The 20,541-nt window shown below is 38.8% G+C and overlaps 1 protein-coding gene across 1 annotated transcript in view; it reads left to right on the forward strand.

The window, feature by feature from the left end:
- The first annotated feature begins 613 nt into the window (after positions 1-613).
- The window catches only part of hibadh (3-hydroxyisobutyrate dehydrogenase), a 97,546-nt gene continuing 77,618 nt past the window's right edge, over positions 614-20,541 (forward strand). The window contains exons 1-4 of the mRNA XM_003224912.4: positions 614-772; positions 15,417-15,577; positions 17,639-17,748; positions 19,964-20,085. Of these exons, the coding sequence (XP_003224960.1) occupies positions 691-772; positions 15,417-15,577; positions 17,639-17,748; positions 19,964-20,085 (475 nt within the window). The 5' untranslated portion in view covers positions 614-690. The remainder of the gene's footprint in view (positions 773-15,416; positions 15,578-17,638; positions 17,749-19,963; positions 20,086-20,541) is intronic.

Raw genomic sequence — 20,541 nt, forward strand, 5'->3', positions numbered from 1 at the left:
GTGTGTTGAGGCCTTGGCCTTTGTAAGCCGCATCGAGTCCTTCGGGAGATGCTAGCGGGGTACAAATAAAGTTTAATAATAATAATAATAATAATAGCATTGAGCACTGTACATTGCATCTACAGAAAGCCACAGGGCATGGGAGTTGGTTTGTAGAAAAGTTCACCATTGTTCCCATGGCCATGGAATCCTGTTATTTGTAGTTTGGCAGGGAAGGCTAAAGATCTTGGAGAAACTACAACTCCCAAGATGCCATAGCATTGAGCAGTGGCAGTTAAAAGTACTGTTAAACTGCATTAATCCAACAGTACAGATACATCCTAAATCAGACCTCTCTTGATTAAGAGTATAAAGGAGCAGCAACAATTACACCCGAGCTCTGATTCCCACCTCCCCTCCAGTACACTTGTTTTGGTTATCCTCCTAATTGTAATAAATTATTCCACATCACCCCAAAAGGGGCTGCTCTGCCTTGCCTGTCATGGGTTGAGCGTGGGAGTATAGCTGCAGCAGGTCACCGACTAGGAAGCGTCCCCTCTGATTGGTGCCGCGCTTACTTCGAGAGCGCGGATTGGCCGAGGAGGCTGCCACTAAGCATCTTTGCCCCGCCTTTGTCCGGGCTTTGCTTAGGAAGCCGAGCAGGAGGCGGGGCTTAAAGTGGAGGTCGCGCATCGGAGGCGGGGAAGCAGCATGGCAGCGGCTTTAATGCTCCGAGTCTCCGTTCGCTTGCAGTTCAGGCAGAGGCGAGTCTTTGCAGACAGCGTGGCTATGGGTAAGGCACGTGGAAGAAGCGGATTGAGCTGGCTGGGTGCAAAAATTGCATTGCATTGGGTTGCAGCCTTTGCAAGTGAGTGGGCCTCCTGCTGCAAACAGAAAAGTGAATTACTCCTCCAGCTGTTTTCCAACCTCACCTTGACAGATCCAGAGATCTGACAGCCCCTTTCCTCCAAATATAGGGCCCATCTGCACTGCCACAAATTGCAGTTCAAGGCACTCCTATGGTCTACACCAGGCATGAGCAAATTTGGGCCCTCCAGGTGTTTTGGACTTCAACTCCCACAATTCCTAACAGCCGCTAGGCTGTTAGGAATTGTGGGAGTTGAAGTCCAAAACACCTGGAGGGCCCAAATTTGCTCATGCCTGGTGTAGACCATAGGAGTGCCTTGAACTGCATTATATGTGTCTACACTGACCATATAATGCACTACATTCCATGTTATCACAGATGGGGGCCTTAGTTGCACTTGACATTGATAATAATAGTTCAAATGGAGTGATTTCTAGATTTTTTTAAAAATCTAAATCCTTGCCTGACTTTTTGCTGTTGTTGGGAGTAGGCGTTTCGAGTCTCTTAAGCTCATTGGCTTCTTTTAATTCCTCAAAGCTATTATGCCTTGTGTTATACGCCCTTTACAAGTATTGTACAGTGCTGTTAAAAAAACCACACGAGTTGTAAAAATAATTATACTGGGCTAATATCAGACCATCGATGGGTGTAAAAGGAGGCTGGTGTAATAAATGTGTTTTAACATGTTTACTTAAAATAACACACGTGTGGCGTTAAAACAGGCCACAAAAGTTTATGTGACACTAGTGACCTAAAAGTAGTTGAGGTCATGGTTACTATCGTCTATACTCAGAGCTGCCTTTCCTATGATTCTGGGGTATTTTAATCAATTGTTCTGATCCTTCAACTCAAACTGTGTCACTTTGTGATTTGCCACACTTTGCTTTGTGAAAAGTTCGATATATAGTAGAGTCTCACTTATCCAAGCTTCACTTATCCAAGGTTCTGTATTAGCCAAGGCAGCCTGCCTTTTAATAGCCATTGTTTTGGTGCTAAATTCGTAAATACAGTAATTACTACATAACATAACTGTGTATTGAACTGCTTTTTCTGTCAATTTCTTGCAAAACATGATGTTTTCATGCTTAATTTGTAAAATCATAATGTAATTTTATGTTTAATAGGCTTTTTTCTTAATCCCTCCTTATTATCCAAGATTTTCGCTTATCCAATGTTCTGCCTGCCCATTTATCTTGGATAAGTGAGACTCTACTGTATTATTGTTGACATTTTGCACAACACAAGTTGGTTCTTCTTTGTGGCCTCTGTGGCAACATAAGTCTCTGCTTATCTACTAAGAAATAATTCCTACTGGCTTTAACAGGATTTACTCTTAGGTGGGTTTGTATAATGGGCCTAAATACCCTAAAGGCACTAGATCCCATCTTATCTTGAAGCTAAGAAGGATCAGCCCTGGGTAGTACTTAGATGGGAGACCACCAATCATATTTATAGCCGTGGGCTATATTTCAGAGGAATGAACGGGCACAACCAGTTCTGAGTATTTCTTGCCTAAGAAAATCCTATGGAATCCATGGGATCACAGTCGGCCGACAGGCATCTTTAAAACGTAAACAAACATCAGTTTGTGTCAGAGTGAAGCCTACCAGCACAATCCTATCTGTTTGCTCATAATTAAGCCTGGCTATGTTCAGTGTGATATATTAAAGATACATTTGTATAGGCAGCAGCCTTGCAGTGCAATCTTATGCATGTCTACTCTGATGTAAGCATCATTGAGTTCAGTGGGTTTACTTTCAGGTAAAGATGTTTAGGATTATAGCCTTAGTATATAATCTACAGGAGCTCCTGGTGGCACAGCGGGTTAAACAGCTGAGCTGCTGAACTTGCTGGACAAAAGGTCGGTGGTTCAAATTCAGGGGGCGGGGTGAGCTCCCACTGTTAATCCCAGCTTCTGCCAACCTAGCAGTTTGGAAACATGCAAATGTGAGTAGATCAATAGGTACTGCTCCAGCAGGAAAGTAACAACACTCCATGCAGTCATGACCTTGGAGGTGTCTACAGACAACGCTGGCTCTTCGGCTTAGAAAGGGAAATGAGCACCAACCCAGAGTTGGACTCGACTAGACTTGATGTCAGGGGGAAACCTTTACCTTTATTTATATCATCTGCAAAAGGATTTTGAGGATTGAAGGCTTCTTTTTGCAGTTGACTTACTTGTAGGAGCAAATTCTGGCATACCAATTTGTTCTCAACCAATTCTTATTGTGTAGTGTTGTCCATCATAGTTTGCATAATAATAACAACAACAATAACAACAACAATGCTTTGTTTTTCTCTTGCCACCATCTTCTTGAAGGAACTCGGGGCAGCTCACAGAGAGCATTCAATAGTGCAACAATATACAAGTACAACAAAATATGTAAAAGAATAAATTAGTAACAGTAAAATTGTCTCAATTATATTGTTAAAATAACAATAAAATCCTATTAATTTTTTCAAAAATACTATAAAACCCAGCAAGTTACAAAGATAGAAGCTCCACAAAGTGCAGAAGTGAACCAAATATAGTGGTTTAAGTCATCATCACTAGTCAAAGCCTTGTTTAAAAAGTCATATTTTCAGGTGTCTGCGGAAAACTTTGGGAATGGGGGTTACCCTAATCTCTTTAGGGAGGGCATTCCAAAGCTGGGGAGCCACCACCGAGAAGGCCCTCTCTTTCGTCCCCATCAACCGCATTTGAGATGGAGGTGGGATCAAGAGGAGGGCATACCCTTCCATCAGCAAACCTGTTTGACATGGAAACATTAATAGCAAGCATTTGGTGACTAATGTCAAACTCAAAAGTGACAAATCTTTCTAGAGCTTTTATTAAGCAGAATAAAGTTCTGCCAGATACTAGTTAAAGTAAAGTTGTTCTCAATAGAAGGTGTAGAGGATGATGAAAAGTTTGAACTGTGAGTGTAAAGCTCTCTGATCAACTGTCACCTCCGTCATTAATTCATGTGTAAGCTTTACGTAAGAAATATTCTCCCCATGCTTCTGCTAAAACAAATCTTTCCTGTGGGATCAATAATACTGTTTTAAAGGATTTTGTAAAGGGCTTCCTGATAAGTTCACATGAAGTACTCCAAACTCTGTAGAATTACTTTATTAAAGTAAGATTATTTTTCCTATATCTGTCAATAAGTCTTTTCTCATATTATCTTGAATTATATTTTATTTTGTTCAACTTAATAAGCCTGAATGATGTTATTGGTAGCTATTGGAGCAACCTTGTTGAATCAATGGATTTTACATATGTGTCAACATACCATTCAACAGTGAGTGTAACAAATAGTTTTCAAACTTGCATATCCAAAAGAGATAAATTAAAACAATTTGGGATAGTTAACTATGAACTTTTTCCTATGCTCTCTCTGTTTTTCTTGCTGTAAACTACTTGTCTTTCATTCACTAATTTAAATCTCATTCTAAACACACTTGCTGATGAGCAAATCTATTGAACATAATAGAAATTTCTTCTGAGTAAATATGCATAGGATGCATAGGATTATGCTACACATTATTCATTGCTTGGTAGCTTTCAGTATTCTCTTGACATTATCTTGGAACCTTGACTCTTTTCTTCTGCATCCAGTCCTTTTGTTTGTAGTGCATTTTACTTTGAAAGGCATAATATCTTTGCCTCACAATGTTTTTATTACTTAGTAGGATTGGACCCATATAAACCTGTTCAGGCCTTAAGTTTGGCTGGGGAGGCCCTCCTCTTGGTCCTGTCTTCTTCGCAAGCGAGGCTGGTGGGGACGAGGGAAAGGGCCTTCTTAGTGGTGACCCCTCTACTCTGGAACTCCCTTCCCAGGCTGATCAGCCAGGCATCCACCCTCACGGCATGTAGGAGGGACTTGAAGATCTGGTTATTTAAACAGACTTTTCACAGTGATTAGTCAGTCTCTAGGATATGGATTTCCCTACATGGGATAGCAAGCCCCTTTGAATGCATAGAAACGACTGTGTTTTAATCTAATGTTCAGAATTGTATTGTTAATTTTGTTACTTGATTGTGCTGTATTTTGTGTTTTATATCGATTGGATGTGTTATTAATTTTTTATTTTATGTATTTTATTGTACTGTACTTACTGTATTATTTATGTTGTAAGCCACACCGGGTCCCCTGGGGAGAGGGAGGCAGGATATAAATAAACGTTGTTGTTGTTGTTGTTGTTGTTGTTGTTGTTGTTGTTGTGAGAGCCATTGTGGTGTAATGATTTTAGTGCTGGACTACAACTTTGAAAGACGATTAAACTCTGAAGGGTTTAATCCCTGTTTGGCCATGGACAACAATGGATGACCTTGGCCAAGTCATAATCTTTCAGCTTCAGAGGAGGCTGACCCCCTCTGAAAAAATCTTGCCAAGAAAACACCGATAGAGTCATTTTGGGATCACTATAACTCTGAAATTGCTTGTAGACACACAAATATAAGCATAGTACCTTGCATATACTATAATCAATTAGAGGTCCAATCCTTGCATCTGTAAATAGGTAAAGGTAAAGGTTTCCCCTGACATTAAGTCTAGTCATGTCTGACTCTGTGGGTTGGTGCTTATCTCCATTTCTAAGCCGAAGAGCCGGCGTTGTCCATAGACACCTCCAAGGTCATGTGGCCGGTATGACTGCATGGAGCGCCGTTACCTTCCCGCCGGAGCGGTACCTATTGATCTACTCACATTGGCATGTTTTTGAATTGCTAGGTTGGCAGAAGCTGGGGCTAACAGGATGTGCTCACACCGCTCCCGGGATTTGAACCTGGGACCTTTCGGTCTGCAAGTTCAGCAGCTCAGTGCTTTAACACACTTTGCCACCGGGGCTCCTAAACTGTAAATAGTGTCAGGAAATAATTTTGTCTGCAGACTCCTGGACAGCTGCTGTCAGTCAGTAACTGAAGTGGATAGTAATGATATGCCATGGGTCTCTGGGAATCCTGCCTTATTGATTACAAGTTGGTATAGTAGAAGCTAAACAAACCATGGTTTGTATAGGCCAGTGTTTCTCAATCAGTTCATCCCCAGGTGTTTTGGCCTACAACTCCCAGAAATTCCAGCCAGCTTACCAACTGTTATGATTTCTGGGAGTTGAAGGCCAAAAACATCTGGGGACCCCAGTTTGAGAACCACTGGTAGAGGCTATCATCCAAACATGACATAGTTCCCTTACTGGCTTGTTTCTTCCCCAAACAAACCAGAAGCAGGTGCATCACAACAAACTAGATTCTCGAAGAGAAAGATGTATAAAAAAAAGATGCAGACAAAAGAAAAGTTACATGAAAATGAAGTGTGTATAAGTATTGTGGAGAAAAAACAAACAAACTCTAGATTTAAACATTAAACAAACCATGAAGTAAGGGTTGCAGTAGAAGCAATTGGGCGGTATGTGTTAAAACATTGCTTGTAATTTTGAAGCACCATTGGCTTATTGTATCATCTGATCTGGGCCAGCATCAACAGTGGTGAGATAGCTGAACCAATGGTGTAATGTCCAATATTCCTACGTATGGACTTAATTCAGTATAGCAAATAAAAGTGGTAAAGTAAAGGTGATAATATGGAAAACATGTAAGCCACTTTCTGTAGAGCTGGAGTTATCTTTTGCCCTATTTCCTTAGTTTTGGTGGTAAATGGTGCTGAAATGGTTGGAAATGACAACCTTCATCAAACCTTCTCTAGCAATCCGTTTGTGTATGATCTTGTTGCTTACTGTTTCCTATATGTGCAGCTTCCTTTACTCTATGGTTTCTGATAAGTTATAAAAAGGGCTGCAGAACACATGCTCTCTTTCTCTCCTTTTGACTATGTGACCTGTTGATAGCTGTTTTGTTATAAGAGAGATGCCCTGGCCGGATGGCACAGAGAATTATCTCAAACATATCTGAAACTGGACGAATAAGTTTTGTACCTGTGTATGCTGAACACATGAAGGTTGTGAGTAAACCAAATATGTTAATTTTTTTATTATCAAAGTTTACTTCAATTTTTTCTCTTGAGTGCATGATATGAAACAAGTTGTTTCATGGGAGAGTACCTTTTTGGGTACTGAAATAAAAACACTTCTAAAGCTCTGCTGTTTTTATGCACTGGCAAATCTCTGTTTTCCTAACAGATCAGAGATAACAGGTTATTCAGATACCCAAAGTAGGTTACGTTTTGGAATTAAAAATGAACAAAGTATAGGAGAAAACATTTACCATATGCAGTTGAAAGCCACACCCAAATACCACATCTCACATAGTCGCCATTCAAATCTAGGCACTTACCATAGCGATGAATGAGCTTTGCAAATCCTTCCCTACTAAATTCTGCCGCTTGCGCCCTCAACCAGCCAGTCATCCTTTACCGCAGCTCCGCAGCATCGCCAAAACACTGAGTTGCCAGCCACGCCCCCGGTTTTGGAAACAAGTGGTTGAGGGCGCAAGTGGCAGAATTTAGTGGGGAAGGATTTGCAAAGCTCATTCATCGCTATGGTAAGTGCCTAGATTTGAATGGCGACTATGTGAGATGTGGTATTTGGGTGTGGCTTTCAACTGCATATGGTAAATGTTTTCTCCTATACTTTGTTCATTTTTAATTCCAAAACGTAACCTACTTTGTGGATAGCCCTCGTATAGAGCATATTCCTTCAACTGAACAGATAGCTCCAGATTACTGTTCGCCCCTCTACATTCCGATAATTACAGTGAAGAATTGTGGTCCCAACTATTTCCATAGTTAATTGCATCATACCTCTTACAAGTCCTTTATGTGTAGTCGGCAGTAAGCTGACTTTTAAATATGGGGCAGAATATATGTCATTACTTTTTTAGAAAGAAACCTCTCTATCTTGTTAGCAGTGCTAGTTCCTTCATAAGCATTGTATTCGTAACATGCAGCTAATATATTGTGTGTGTAAGAAAGAACAATGGGCCCCACCATTTATCCTTAAAAATGGTGTGAAAGTTTGTAATCAAAGTTACTTGTGTTACTCTACATAATGATTGGTGTTATAAAAGAATGTCATGACCTTGTCCCTAGCCTGAAATAACAATTATAGATAACATTGTTAGTTCTAACCTTTTCTGAACATTTCTATCATTTTCCATACCATAAGGTTGCTTCAAGCTACATTCCTATTGATAGAACTTAGAGCAGAACCTTGAAAACATATGTTGGTTACACACTTTTAAGACATGCAGCACTTTGCAACATAGTAATTCAGCTTTACTAGCAAAACAGAGATTAAACTGACCCCTTATAAGCGATACGGACGGATACATAAATTATAATGAGAAAATACATGAAAATTTTTCATTTATATTTTTAAAATGCATGATGTGTTGCTTTTTTACATAGACTCAGAGGTTTCTTGTTACTTTCGTGCAACACAACAGCACACTGCAGCCGACACGCTAATGTGTCATGATACACAGCTTGGAAAGCTCTGACCTAGAGCACCCAACTGGAAAGTTATAGATTGAGCATTGCTGGACTTTCCATTGGTGAACCATCTTAAGCAGGGGTCCCCAAACTAAGGCCCGGGGGCCACATGCAGCCCATCAAAGCCATTTATCCGGCCCCTGTGGCAGCAGTGGCTCCCTCCTCCTCCCTCGCCTGGTGCATGCCTTCCAAAGCTTTGTTTGTTTATAATGGTATTTTTATTATTATTTAATTATAATTAATTATTAAGGGGTGCTTTGCTAGTGCTTTTGATGCACAAAGGCAGAAGGGGGTTGGATTAAATGGCCCAAGGGGTCTCTTCCAACCCTTATTATTATTATTATTATTATTATTATTATTGACACAAAGACACAGTATAACACAGCAAACGAGAAATATATGCTGGATTTCGTATCACAAAATCACAAGTTGAACACTTCCCAAGTGTTTAGGACTGTGTGATGATAATAATGATGATGATGATTATTACCAACAACATTGAGGCTTGGTGGCATCTGTCAGGGGTGCTTTGCTTGTGCTTTTGGTGCACAAAAGTAGAAGGGGATTGGACTAAATGGCCCAAGGGATCTCTTCCCACCCTCTTTATTATTTTTATTATGATGATTATTATTATTAACATTGAGGCTGTATTTGTTCCCATTTGTTTTTGTTTTTTACTTCAAAATAAGAGATATGTAGTGTGCATAGGAATTTGTTTATAGGGTTTTTTCCAACTGTAGTCCGGCCCTCCAACGGTCTGATGGACTGTGAACTGGCCCCCTGTTTAAAAAGTTTGGAGACCCCTGATCTTAAGAGTATATCTCGGTATAAGGCTTTCTAAACCTCTCCAATGAGACACTGAAGCTGGATTCCATGGGCTAAAGCGCCACACACCTAGGCCCTACTTTGGATATGATCTTTGGGGGTTATGGAGTATTTTTAGGAATGGGATCCTGGAATAAATTGAAATTCCTGTTGAGAGTCTATTGGAAGTGTAATTTGTTATTTGTTCTGTAAAAGGAGATGTTGGTTTCTATGTTATTCCTGCAGAATCTATAGTGGTTACGAGGGCATCCAATTTTGCGTAATAGCATTTGTTTCAGCATCTCTCTAAATCCCCATCTACACTGACAATTTAATACAGGGCATCCAATTTTGCTTAATAGCATTTGTTTCAGAATCTCTCGAAATCCCCATCTACACTGACAATTTAATACAGTTTGAAGCTAGCTGTGGTGGCCAAACAACAAATTCCCACAAAAACATACCAAAAAAAAAGCCCTTGATGCTCATTTGTTTTTTATGTAATAACCATCTGGGCCTTAAACTGGTTCCAGGGTTTCCTATGTGATCATCTGCACAGTGAAACCACTTCCTTCAATTAAACTGCATTAAATGGTTAGTGTAGATAGGGCCTAAGACTGTATTCAGATCTCTTTCCATTGATACTGCCCTTTCCTTCTGAGCTACAAGGCAGTAAAAATGTCAAATAGCTTCTTTGAAAATGTAGCTGCATGTGATATTACTTACGTCTTTCCTGTTCTTGTTAGTGTTCAATTGACTTAAAATATGTTTTCTTCCAATGAGTTGCAGGTGCTGGGAGATGAACTGCAAATTGTTGCACATAATGTTTAATTAGTAAATACAATATAATTTGTTAATGATACTAAGTTTACTTTTGGATAACACTACAGTTATTTGAAGTTGTCCAACAACACAAAAAGTTGTCGGAGGCAGATATGGATTAGGATTTTAATCAAGAGGCATAATTCAGGAAATCTGTGTATTAATCATGAGACTAACGATATTATCTGGAAAGCGGATGCATTTGGCTTTGGCTTGCCTGAGGAAGAGATTAAAATCAAACCTAATCTGATGAAGTATAACTAATCTTAGGAAATTATTTTCTAAGTACTCTGTCATTTCCAAATTCTTCAGTGTAATGTATCTTTTCTTCTTCAGATGTGGTGTTAAACTTGAAGTGTTTGGTAAATTTTGTCTCCTTTATAAGATTGTCCTTCATTCATAACAATACACAGTACTCTTTTATTTCATTGTTTACTAAAGAAACAAATCAATACGTTTCTTATCGTAGACAGTGTAACCATGAGTCAGGGGTCCCCAAACTTTTTAAGCAGAGGGCCGGTCCACAATCTTTCAGACTGTTGAGGGGCCGAATTATCATTTGAAAAAAAATACAAACAAATTCCTATGCATACTGCACATGTCTTATTTGTAGTGCAACAACAACAACAACGAAAGAACAATACAATATTTAAAAATGAAAACAATTTTAACCAACATAAACCTATTAGGATTTCAATTGAAAGTGTGGGCCTGCTACTGGCCAATGAGATAGTCAAGTTAATTAGGATTGTTGTTGTTGTGTGCCTTCAAGTCATGTCAGACTTTGGCCAAGCCTAAGTCTAAAATTAATTATTTATTTACTGCATTTATTTACTACATTTATATCCCACCCTTCTCACCCCGAAGGGGACTCAGAGCAGCTGTATGTACATACAATATATTATATTATTAGCATTACACAATATTAGCATTATGTATTTCTATATTGAACTATACCACTATACTATTATATAATATGTAATATATAACAAATAATTAATATTATTATATGGTATTACTATTAGTATTATATTGTATAACATAAGATTATTATCAATATTATATGTATATACAATATATTATATTATTAAAACTGATATAAAATATTATATTATAAAACTGATGGCGGGGGCCAGGTAAATGACCTTGGAGGGCCGCATCCGGCCCCCGGGCCTTAGTTTGGGGACCCCTGCCATGAGTGGTATATAGGCTCAGGATTAGGGCTGTATGCCCTATAGAAAAGGAAATGTTTGTGCTATTTGTTTCTGATTCATTTATGGCTATGGGTGCATCTACATTGTAGAATGAATGCAGTTTGACACCACTATAACTGCCATGGCTGAATGCAGTGGAATTATGAAAGTTGTAGTTTAGTGAGGCACCAACACTTTTTGAAAGAAAAATAAAAACCTTGTAGAACTATAACTCTTTTGGTTCTATAGCTATGGCAGGTAAAATGGAGTCTAACTGCATTCATTCTACAGTGTACCTTATGACAGGTAGAGAGCCTATATAATATAGGGATATGACTTTTGGGCTGGAACTCAGAGTCCATGTTCAAGTCCTTACTGCTTTATGAATCCCATTGGGCAACTTTGGGCCAGTAATCCTTTCTAAACTAGTAAATATTGTTCCTACTTAATTTTGTTGAAATCAGAATTAAGTGGGAACCATGTAAACTGGAAAAGTGGAGAAAGGTGTGACAATTTTGAAAAACAGAACAGAAAGCTGTATTCCTTCATGTTAGTCTCAGAAAGGATGCCCGCAAAAGGTTTGTAGGGTAGACTTAGCTGTGAATGAGGATAAAGGTAAAGTGTGTAATGCCAAAGCCAGAAGACCCCCTTCCCTGTTATCTTTTTGTTATTACTTCCCTTTTTGGAAAAGAATAGATATATGTAAATAATAAAGCAGGTTATTTAAAGAACCCTAAATGCTTTCTGGAAGGAGCACAGTGGGTCAAAAAGTGACTTGGACTGGCTATAAGCCAACAATTCTCTAAACGTACGTAGTATAATAGCTAGTGCTTAAACTATAACTATTTACTGTAGGGTGGAAAATTGAGTTATGAGTTCATTGGTCGTAATTGTTTTTCTAAATTGCACAAACAGCATATTATAATCTTCTAAATAGACCATATTGTGCTATGGTTGATTTTATTTCTTGGCAGCTACACTTGTCGTTCAAATATCTGTCGTCGTCCTAATTTACATGAATGCCAGAAGATAGGTTTCAAATGGCTGAGTTGAGGGATCAAATAACCGTGGTGTGAAAGTTGTCCGTTATGCCTTTTAAAATTAATCTTTAGTTCATATAAGCAAACTGCCATAGTGGCTTGCGTTCATTTCAGCTTCTGGTGAGCAGCTGTTTGTATCTTGAATTATGGCTGATACTAACCGGCTGAATCAGCAGTCCGGAAAAGGAAAGGGCACAAATATGCATGGAATCTGAACAATCTTTCTTGACAGTCCATAATAAGGATTGGACACATTCTCTGCATTTTGTAACTGGAGAACAATAAGTAATCGAAAGGTACTGAAGAACAATAAATACAAAACAAACAGCAAAGTAGAAGCCGAAACTACCCTTGCAAATGAACTGTAAAAAACCAAACACACCCCAGCACAACCAAATAACAACTTTTAAAGGAGCCATATTCATTCCGTTTGAAAAAGTTTTATTCAGAATGGTAAAACTATCAATAATATTATTTGTTAGCTGTTTTCAGGTTTACAGAGATCAAAAATCATAAAATTCGTATGATGACTATTTCTGAGATATTCAAAGTGTGCCGCTTATGGAAACAGCAACATTTTTGTCCAGTATTCAGTTTTCAAGAACTCTTATCAGAAAATATTTCATGCCAACAAAAATGGTAGAAATTTAGTGTTCTACTGTCAGTTAAAATCCTTTTTTAAGGTGCAATTTCTTTTTTTTTTTTTAGAAAACTATCACCTGTATATTTCATGGGCTTATAAGGCAAGTTCTTACCATCAAAGGTTGCAGTTAAGGATTGCATCTTATGCTATATTTTCACAAAGGCACTTTCATATAAAGCAATTACTGTCCTTTTCTTGCTACTACAGTTTCCTATATGTCCCCCTTTGGAAGACTGGTAAACATGTGTGGAGAGCATGGGTGGATGGTTACACTTAGAGAGGAAAGTTGGGTAGAGCTCATTTGGCTATCAACACAGAGTTATTTGCAGCCCCAATCCTAATCAAGAGGCCAACTTGCAATGTGTTTATTATAGGTATTTGCAATTCTGAGTTTTATGGATTTGATTTTTAAAAAATTCTAGAAATCTCTCTATCCTTCAGCTTGACTTTGTCATCAGCTTCCTCTGGACATGCTGGAAGATCTAGAGATTTCTAGAAATAATATTTCTCTAGGAATCCCAGGATCAGTGGTTCTCAATCTGTGGGTCCCAGGTGTTTTGGCCTACAACTCCCAAAGTCACAGCCAGTATACCAGCTGTTAGGATTTCTGGGAGTTGAAGGCCAAAATATTTGGGGACCCACAGGTTGAGAACCACTGCACTAGATCATCCAGTGTGATTCTGTATACATCTTCAAGTGAAAGTCAACCATACGGCTAGAAATTCCCAGAGAGGTGTTCTCGCAGGTTTTAAAAAAAGCAATTTCTTTATTTGTAGATTTTTACATTCACAGGGAACTTGTGCCCCAAAACCCATCAAACGCAGTTAACAAAGCTTCTGAAAAGAAGTCCCTTTTCACATTCCCAGCCCCTTGTTCCTCCTTGTCCTTTGTTTACCCAGAATTTTTTTAGCAGTACTAGTGTTAGAAAAATGGCAAAGTGAATGGCAGGAGCATGTCTTCAATAATTCTTGGACTGCAAAAGAAAGTTACAGTGTTCCCTCACTACTTTGCGGTTTACTTTTCGCAGATTCATTATTTTGCGGTTTTTCAGTAAACTCTAAAAGACTATTATAAATCATTAAAAAATTACAATTTACCGCCTAAGGAAGGGAGGAAGGAGAAGCCAAAGGGAGAGAAAAGGAGCCCAATGGCAACGGGAGGAGAAGGAAGCGATTTATCAACACATGATTGGTTGACAAAGACTTAAAATAGTGTGTAACTGCTAAAATAATGTATAAATATTAAAATAAATATAGTGTCCCTACTTCACGGATTTTCACGTATTGCGGGTGGTCCTGGAACCTAACTCTGTATTCTACTCTTGCCAACCCTGCTATATAGGCCTGACTGTGACAGACAAGCATGCGTGAACAGCAAAGTGAAACGGGGAAAGACAATAAGCTTATCTCCCCAGAATTTTTTAAAAAACATATACCTATAAGTTGGTCCACCAAAACAGAAATCATAAGGAAAGAAGAGATTGGTAAAGTTTTTAAAAAAATCTTCCCTGGATGTATTTATTTGGAATAAACTTTCAAGTAGTCTTCCTTGGATGCATTTGAAAGAAACTTTCAGTTTTTAATTTACTTACCATATATAAAGCTTATCTGGCTTGTTTCTTTCATTTCCACACGTGTTTATTGTTAGTTTTGAAGAAATCCTTCATTAAAATTTGTTGAGCTTCTCTTTGATGTAGGAACCTGTCTGTATTCTTTGCATGTTATTTTTGCCTCTGGTAATGCAAAGGAACACATCTAGTTTATCAACTGAGATATAACTGTATTATGTTTGTGTGTTATGCCTAGATCTCATTTGTTCTTTCCAGCTTCAAAGCAACATTCATGGATCTCTTTCTTTTGCTTTATCCGTTCCACAACAACTCTGACCTACTGAAAGTGAATGAGTAGTTCAAGGTCATCTAATGACTTTGCTGGATCAGTTGGATCTTGAACACGGCTCTCTAGTGTTCCTGGTGAACATGCTAAACACTACATGACCATTTCTACTTCTCTGCATGCTTATCTGCTGTGGATTAGTGTATATGTTATAGATTAAAGGCAGTTTGCAGTGTACTTAACTATGTGCTGGGCTGAAATCAGTAAGTTGGTTTCTTTTGTGTATCACATGCAGAAGACACAGAAGAAACTTAATTTATTGTCATTTGCTTTATTGATTCAGCAGCTCAGCAAGAGATCTAGCAGTCTATATGGTCAACCTGTGTTTTTTGGTAAGATGGAAGGTATGAAGACCTGTAGATATAATGTAATGTAGATATAATAATGTTTGAAGACTTATTCCAAGAAAATAAAAATGCAGTATAAACACCATGTTTTACTTCTGGTAAATAAAGTAATACCAAAACTTTACCTTACCTTATTGGTCGGTTGTATGTTTTTATTGTATTTTATATGCCTTTTGATTTTATATGTTTATATATTTTAAATGCATTTTGCTGTTGTATTTTATGTTGTATTCTGGACTTGGTCCCCATGTGAGCCGCCCCGAGTCCCTTCGGAGAAATGGGGCAGGATATAAGAATAAAGTTGTTGTTGTTGTTATTATTATTATTTATATATGTACATTGTTGGAATATTTTGATGTAATATTGTAATAGTAAATCTCTTGAATTCCTGTTAGTGTCTTCTAGGGGAATGGCTTCTAAAACCTCTGTTGGATTCATTGGCTTGGGTAACATGGGAACTCCAATGGCGAAAAACCTTATAAAGCACGGCTACCCTGTTATCACGTATGATGTCTTTCCAGAAGCATGCAAAGAAATTCAGGAGATGGGTTCACAGGTATGGTATTAGACATGTTACTGTTAATTTGGAGGGGCATGTCAGGTGTTTTTGCAAAATTCCTTTAATGCTGTGCCAAGATTAGAAGTATTTCTAAAACCTACCCTTAATGTGGAGCATAATTCCCAAATTTAGTTATCTGGTGGTTGTTGTTTTTAGTAAATGAAGACAGAAGAGCATGGAAAATCATTGTAGCATTGCTAGATACTAAATTGCAAATGAGACTGGTGTAGGGTTTGCTGCCAGGAGGATAGATAGCCACAGTAGGCTTGTGGCAGCAGCAACAAGAATCTTGTGGCACATTGAGACTATCATATTTTATTATGGCATCCACTTTCTTAAACTATATTGTGCTATAACAATTTTTTGTCGTGTTAGGAGCGACTTGAGAAACTGCAAGTCACTTCTGGTGTAAGAGATTTGGCTGTCTCCAAGGATGTTGCCCAGGGGGCATCCTGATGTGTTACCATCCTGTGGGAGGCTTCTCTCATGTCCCTGCATGAGAGGCTAGAGCTGACAGACAGGAGCTCACCCTGCTCCCTGGATTTGAACTGCTGAACGTTCAGTCAGCAGTCCTGCCATTGCACCACCGGGGAACACAATTCATGCGTTTCCTAAGGTGACACAAGACTATCATTCTGCCAGGGATGCTTTTCCTTATCTGAGTTACAGTGGGAAACTCATATGAAGACTTACACATGAAATGGGTACAGAGGGAAGCAAATAATAATAATAGTTTATTCTTGTAAAATACGAGGGTTATCCAGAAAGTAGATTACGTTTTGAAATTAAAAATGAACAAAGTATAGGAGAAAACATTTACCATATGCAGTTGAAAGCCACACCCAAATACCACTTCTCAACATAGTTGTCATTCAAATCTAGGCACTTATCATAGTGATGAATGAGCTTGACAACTCCTTCCCCACAAAACTCTGCTGCTTGCGTCCTAAACACAGCGTTTTGGCAACGATGCGCAGCTGCGGAAAGGGTGACCGGCTGGTTGAGGACGCAAGTGGCAGAGTTTAGTGGGGAAGGAGTTGCCAAGCTCATTCATCGCTATGATAAGTGCCTAGATTTGAATGGTGACTATGTTGGGAAGTGGTATTTGGGTGTGGCTTTCAACTGCATATGGTAAATGTTTTCTCCTATACTTTGTTCATTTTTAATTCCAAAACGTAATCTACTTTCTGGATAACCCTCGTAGTTAGGAATGTTTTATAGAAATCAAGCACACGCAGCTCATACTGTCTCTGCTTAAAAAATGTAGAGGAACTGGTTGATTCACGGAGTTGGACTCAAACATAAAGTGCATCTACACAGTAGAATGAATACAGTTTGACCACACTTAACTTGACTTTACTATGATATTAGCTATTCCTTGCCCCACTGATTACAGTGCATTTAGTGGTCTGCTGTCCAATTTCATGGAGCAAACCACAACGTCTATTTTTTGGGGGGAGGGGCCTTTTGGGTGCATCTACACTGTAGAGTTAATGCAGATTGGCACCACATTAAGTGCCATGGCTCAATGCTATGGAATCTTGAGAGTTTTGTAAGTCACCACTCTTTAATAGAGAAAATGACAGCTCTCATGATGTCATAGTATTGAGCCATGGCAGTAAAAGTGGCGTCAAAGTGCATTAATTCTACAGTGTAGATGCAGCCACAGTTTTATTTCAAGTAGATTGACTCTAAAGCCAATTTAAATTTAGTCCAGTTGATTTGAATGAATCTTCTGTAAGCATGAATCATTTTGAATCCGACACAGTGTTTGTCTATCTCTGGCAACTGATGATTTGGTCACCAACTAAATTATGAGCACAGCTTTCCTTGTTATGCCTGTACGCTATCTATTAGCATGTATAATAATAGCAGCGTACTACAGTATTTCATTACTGATTTGTGCAGCTTCAAGTACATGGCTTGGTCCGTGTTTGAGTTCTTTCTATTGAATTGCTTTAGAGCTTGCCTGAACTATTAAACATGAGAGAATAATTTCTATTTCAGTATGCAACAGCTTGCTGACCTCTTTTTCACCCATCTCACTTTCCTTAAAAGGTGACAGATTCCCCAGCAGATGTAGCAGAGAGAGCTGACAGGATTATCACAATGCTTCCATCTAATCCTAATGTAATAGAAGTGTACACAGGCAACAATGGCATTCTCAAGTAAGGAATTTCCTCTGCCTTTTCATTTGACATCATAAAAGTGAATGGTTGTTCAAAATCTTGCAAGAAGTGTTACTTACTTGAAGTTTCTGCTCGCCTGTTAAATTAACATGTTCCTTAATATATGCTGCAATTCAGCAATCAATGCGTGCCGATAATACCCCACTGTGCAACAGACTGTATCCAGCAGTGGGATTATACATGCAGAAATGCATGTGTGTTCCATGTGGTAGTCCCAGACAAGGCGATTTGGCTGCATTTGCAATTCCCGGGAACAAATCCAATAGTCTAGAAGTTGATTAGTTCAGTCTCATTTCTCTTTGCCAATGAAACTCTCATAGAGAAGTATTATTTTTAAAAACAAGACAAAAACATAAAGTTAAAAAGTTCTTAAAATACACAGAAATCAATTGCTTGTGATTTTTTTTAAAAACAGACCAGATCAAAGATCTCATACATAATTGGCTCCTTTTGCACTGCACAACTCTATCATTGTGATTCTACTTAAGCTATCATGGTTCCATTCTATGGAATCCTGGGATGTGCAGTTTCGGAAGGAGCCTTCAGAAGTTTCTGTCCCTTTCAAAACTACAGATCCCAAGCTTCCATAGGGTTCACCCATGACAATTTAAGTGAACTAATAAAGTGATAATTATGTAATGTAAATGGGCTCAGTGACCAAGTTTGGGTAACTTATAAAGCAGCCAGCATAATGTAGAGGTTTGAGTGTAGGACTGAGATACTATGGTCTGAATTCCCTTTCAGCCATAGACATCCAGTATATGATCTTGGGTAAGTCGCACTCTCTCGGCTTCAGAGGAAGGCAAGAGCAAACCCCCTCTGAACAAATTCTGCCAAGAAAGCTTCATGATAGGTTTGTTTTCGGGCCATAATAAAACCAGAGATGGCTTGACAACAACAGTGATGGGGTAGCAACTGGAATCCGAATATTTGTCCGTGTTAGAGTAAAGTCTTAAATCAGTGGGATTTACATGTATGTGAATGACCAATCAATGGTTAAATAAATGAGTACTGTACTCCAGTTGTGATTAATAATTCGTTATAGACCAAAATTGTATTGCTGTTGGGTTGCTGTCAATTTTCCGGGCTGTATGGCCATGTTCCATTCTCTCCTGATGTTTCACCCACATCTATGGCAAGCATCCTCAGAGATTGTGAGGTGTGTTGGAAACTAGGCAAGTGGGATTTATATAAGTGGAAGGTCAGGGTGGGAGAAAGAACTTGTCTGCTTGAGGCAAGTGTGTTGGTGCAACTGGCCATCTTGAGATTAGTATTGAATGGCCTTGCAGCTTCAAAGCTGGGCTGATTCCTGCCTGGGACAATCCTTCGTTGGGAGGTGTTAGCTGGCCCTGATTGTTTCATGTCTGGACTTCCTCTGTTTTCTGAGTGGTGTTCCTTATTTACTGTCCTGATTTTAGAATTTTTAAATACTGGCAGCCATATTTTGTTCATTTTCATGGTTTCTTCCTTTCTGTTGAAATTGTCCACATTCTTTTGGATTTCAATGGCATCTCTGTGTAGTCTGACATGATGGTTGTTAGAGTAGTCCAGCATTTCTGTGGGCGAAACGTCAGGAGAAAATGCTTCTGGAACATGCCCATACAGCCCGGAAAACTCACAGCAACCCAGTGATTCTAGCCATGAAAGCCTTCAACAACACATTGTATTGCTGTAATTGGTGGATTGTAGAATTAGTCAAAACAGCTACTATGGAGTATTAGTTACAGTGCTGGATTAGAACTGTTAGAGACAAGGGTTCCAATACCCGTTGGCCAGGAGAAATGATGAGGTGACCTTGGACAAATTGCACACACTAAATCTCAGAGAAAGTGGCAAATCCCCTCTGATGAAATTTTGCCAAGAAAAGTCCATGATAAGGTCGCCTTAGGGTTATCATAAACTGAAAATTATATTTGAAGGAGCAAAATGACACATAGCACCTGCCAAAATAATTTCCTGTTTATTTTACAGAACTTCAGATCTCATAAAAGTTTATTTCCTTCTCGTTTATTGCTCTATATTATGTTGTATTCATACTTGTTATATTGTTTTGCTCTGGGCATGGCCCCATGTAAGCCGCCCCGAGTCCCCGCTGGGGAGATGGTGGCGGGGTATAAATAAAGTTTTATTATTATTATTATTATTATTATTATTATTATTATTGTTGTTGTTGTTGTTGTTGTTCTTTTTTTAGAAAAGTGAAGAAAGGATCTTTGCTAATAGACTCTAGTACTATTGATCCTGCAGTATCAAAAGACCTAGCAAAAGAAGCTGAAAAAATGGGAGCTGTTTTTATGGATGCCCCTGTTTCCGGTGGTAAGTCCATTTTAAAATTGACACCAGTGCTTCCAGGATGACACTGCTTCGAAGGAATTGTTCAAGGATCATTGGTCAGCAAAATCTTGCTGCCATTTGCTTTCATCCGCCAAAAGATATGACTTCAAGGTAGTTGCAGTCAAGAGAGTGTGGGGATGGAGGAAAATGTGAAAATCTGAATCAGAAACAATTGTGTATGTGTGACTTTCAAGATTACTCTGCCTCCCATGTATTTCATCGCCCATGGTCCATTAATTTGGATTTTAATGGCTAATGGAAGCTACGGTTTACATCTGAAGAACTACATTGTCCCTGTTCCTGCAAAATGGGGGAAAAAACCTAATAGTTACTGTCAGCCCTTTTTCTCCTTCCAGATCTTGAGTGTTTGTAGCAGTGGTAGTCACAGGCTTACAAAGAAATAGATATTTGGGAGAACATGTACACTACCTACATCAC

The sequence above is a fragment of the Anolis carolinensis genome, chromosome 6 (assembly GCF_035594765.1).
Source record: "Anolis carolinensis isolate JA03-04 chromosome 6, rAnoCar3.1.pri, whole genome shotgun sequence".
Classification (NCBI taxonomy): domain Eukaryota; kingdom Metazoa; phylum Chordata; class Lepidosauria; order Squamata; family Dactyloidae; genus Anolis; species Anolis carolinensis.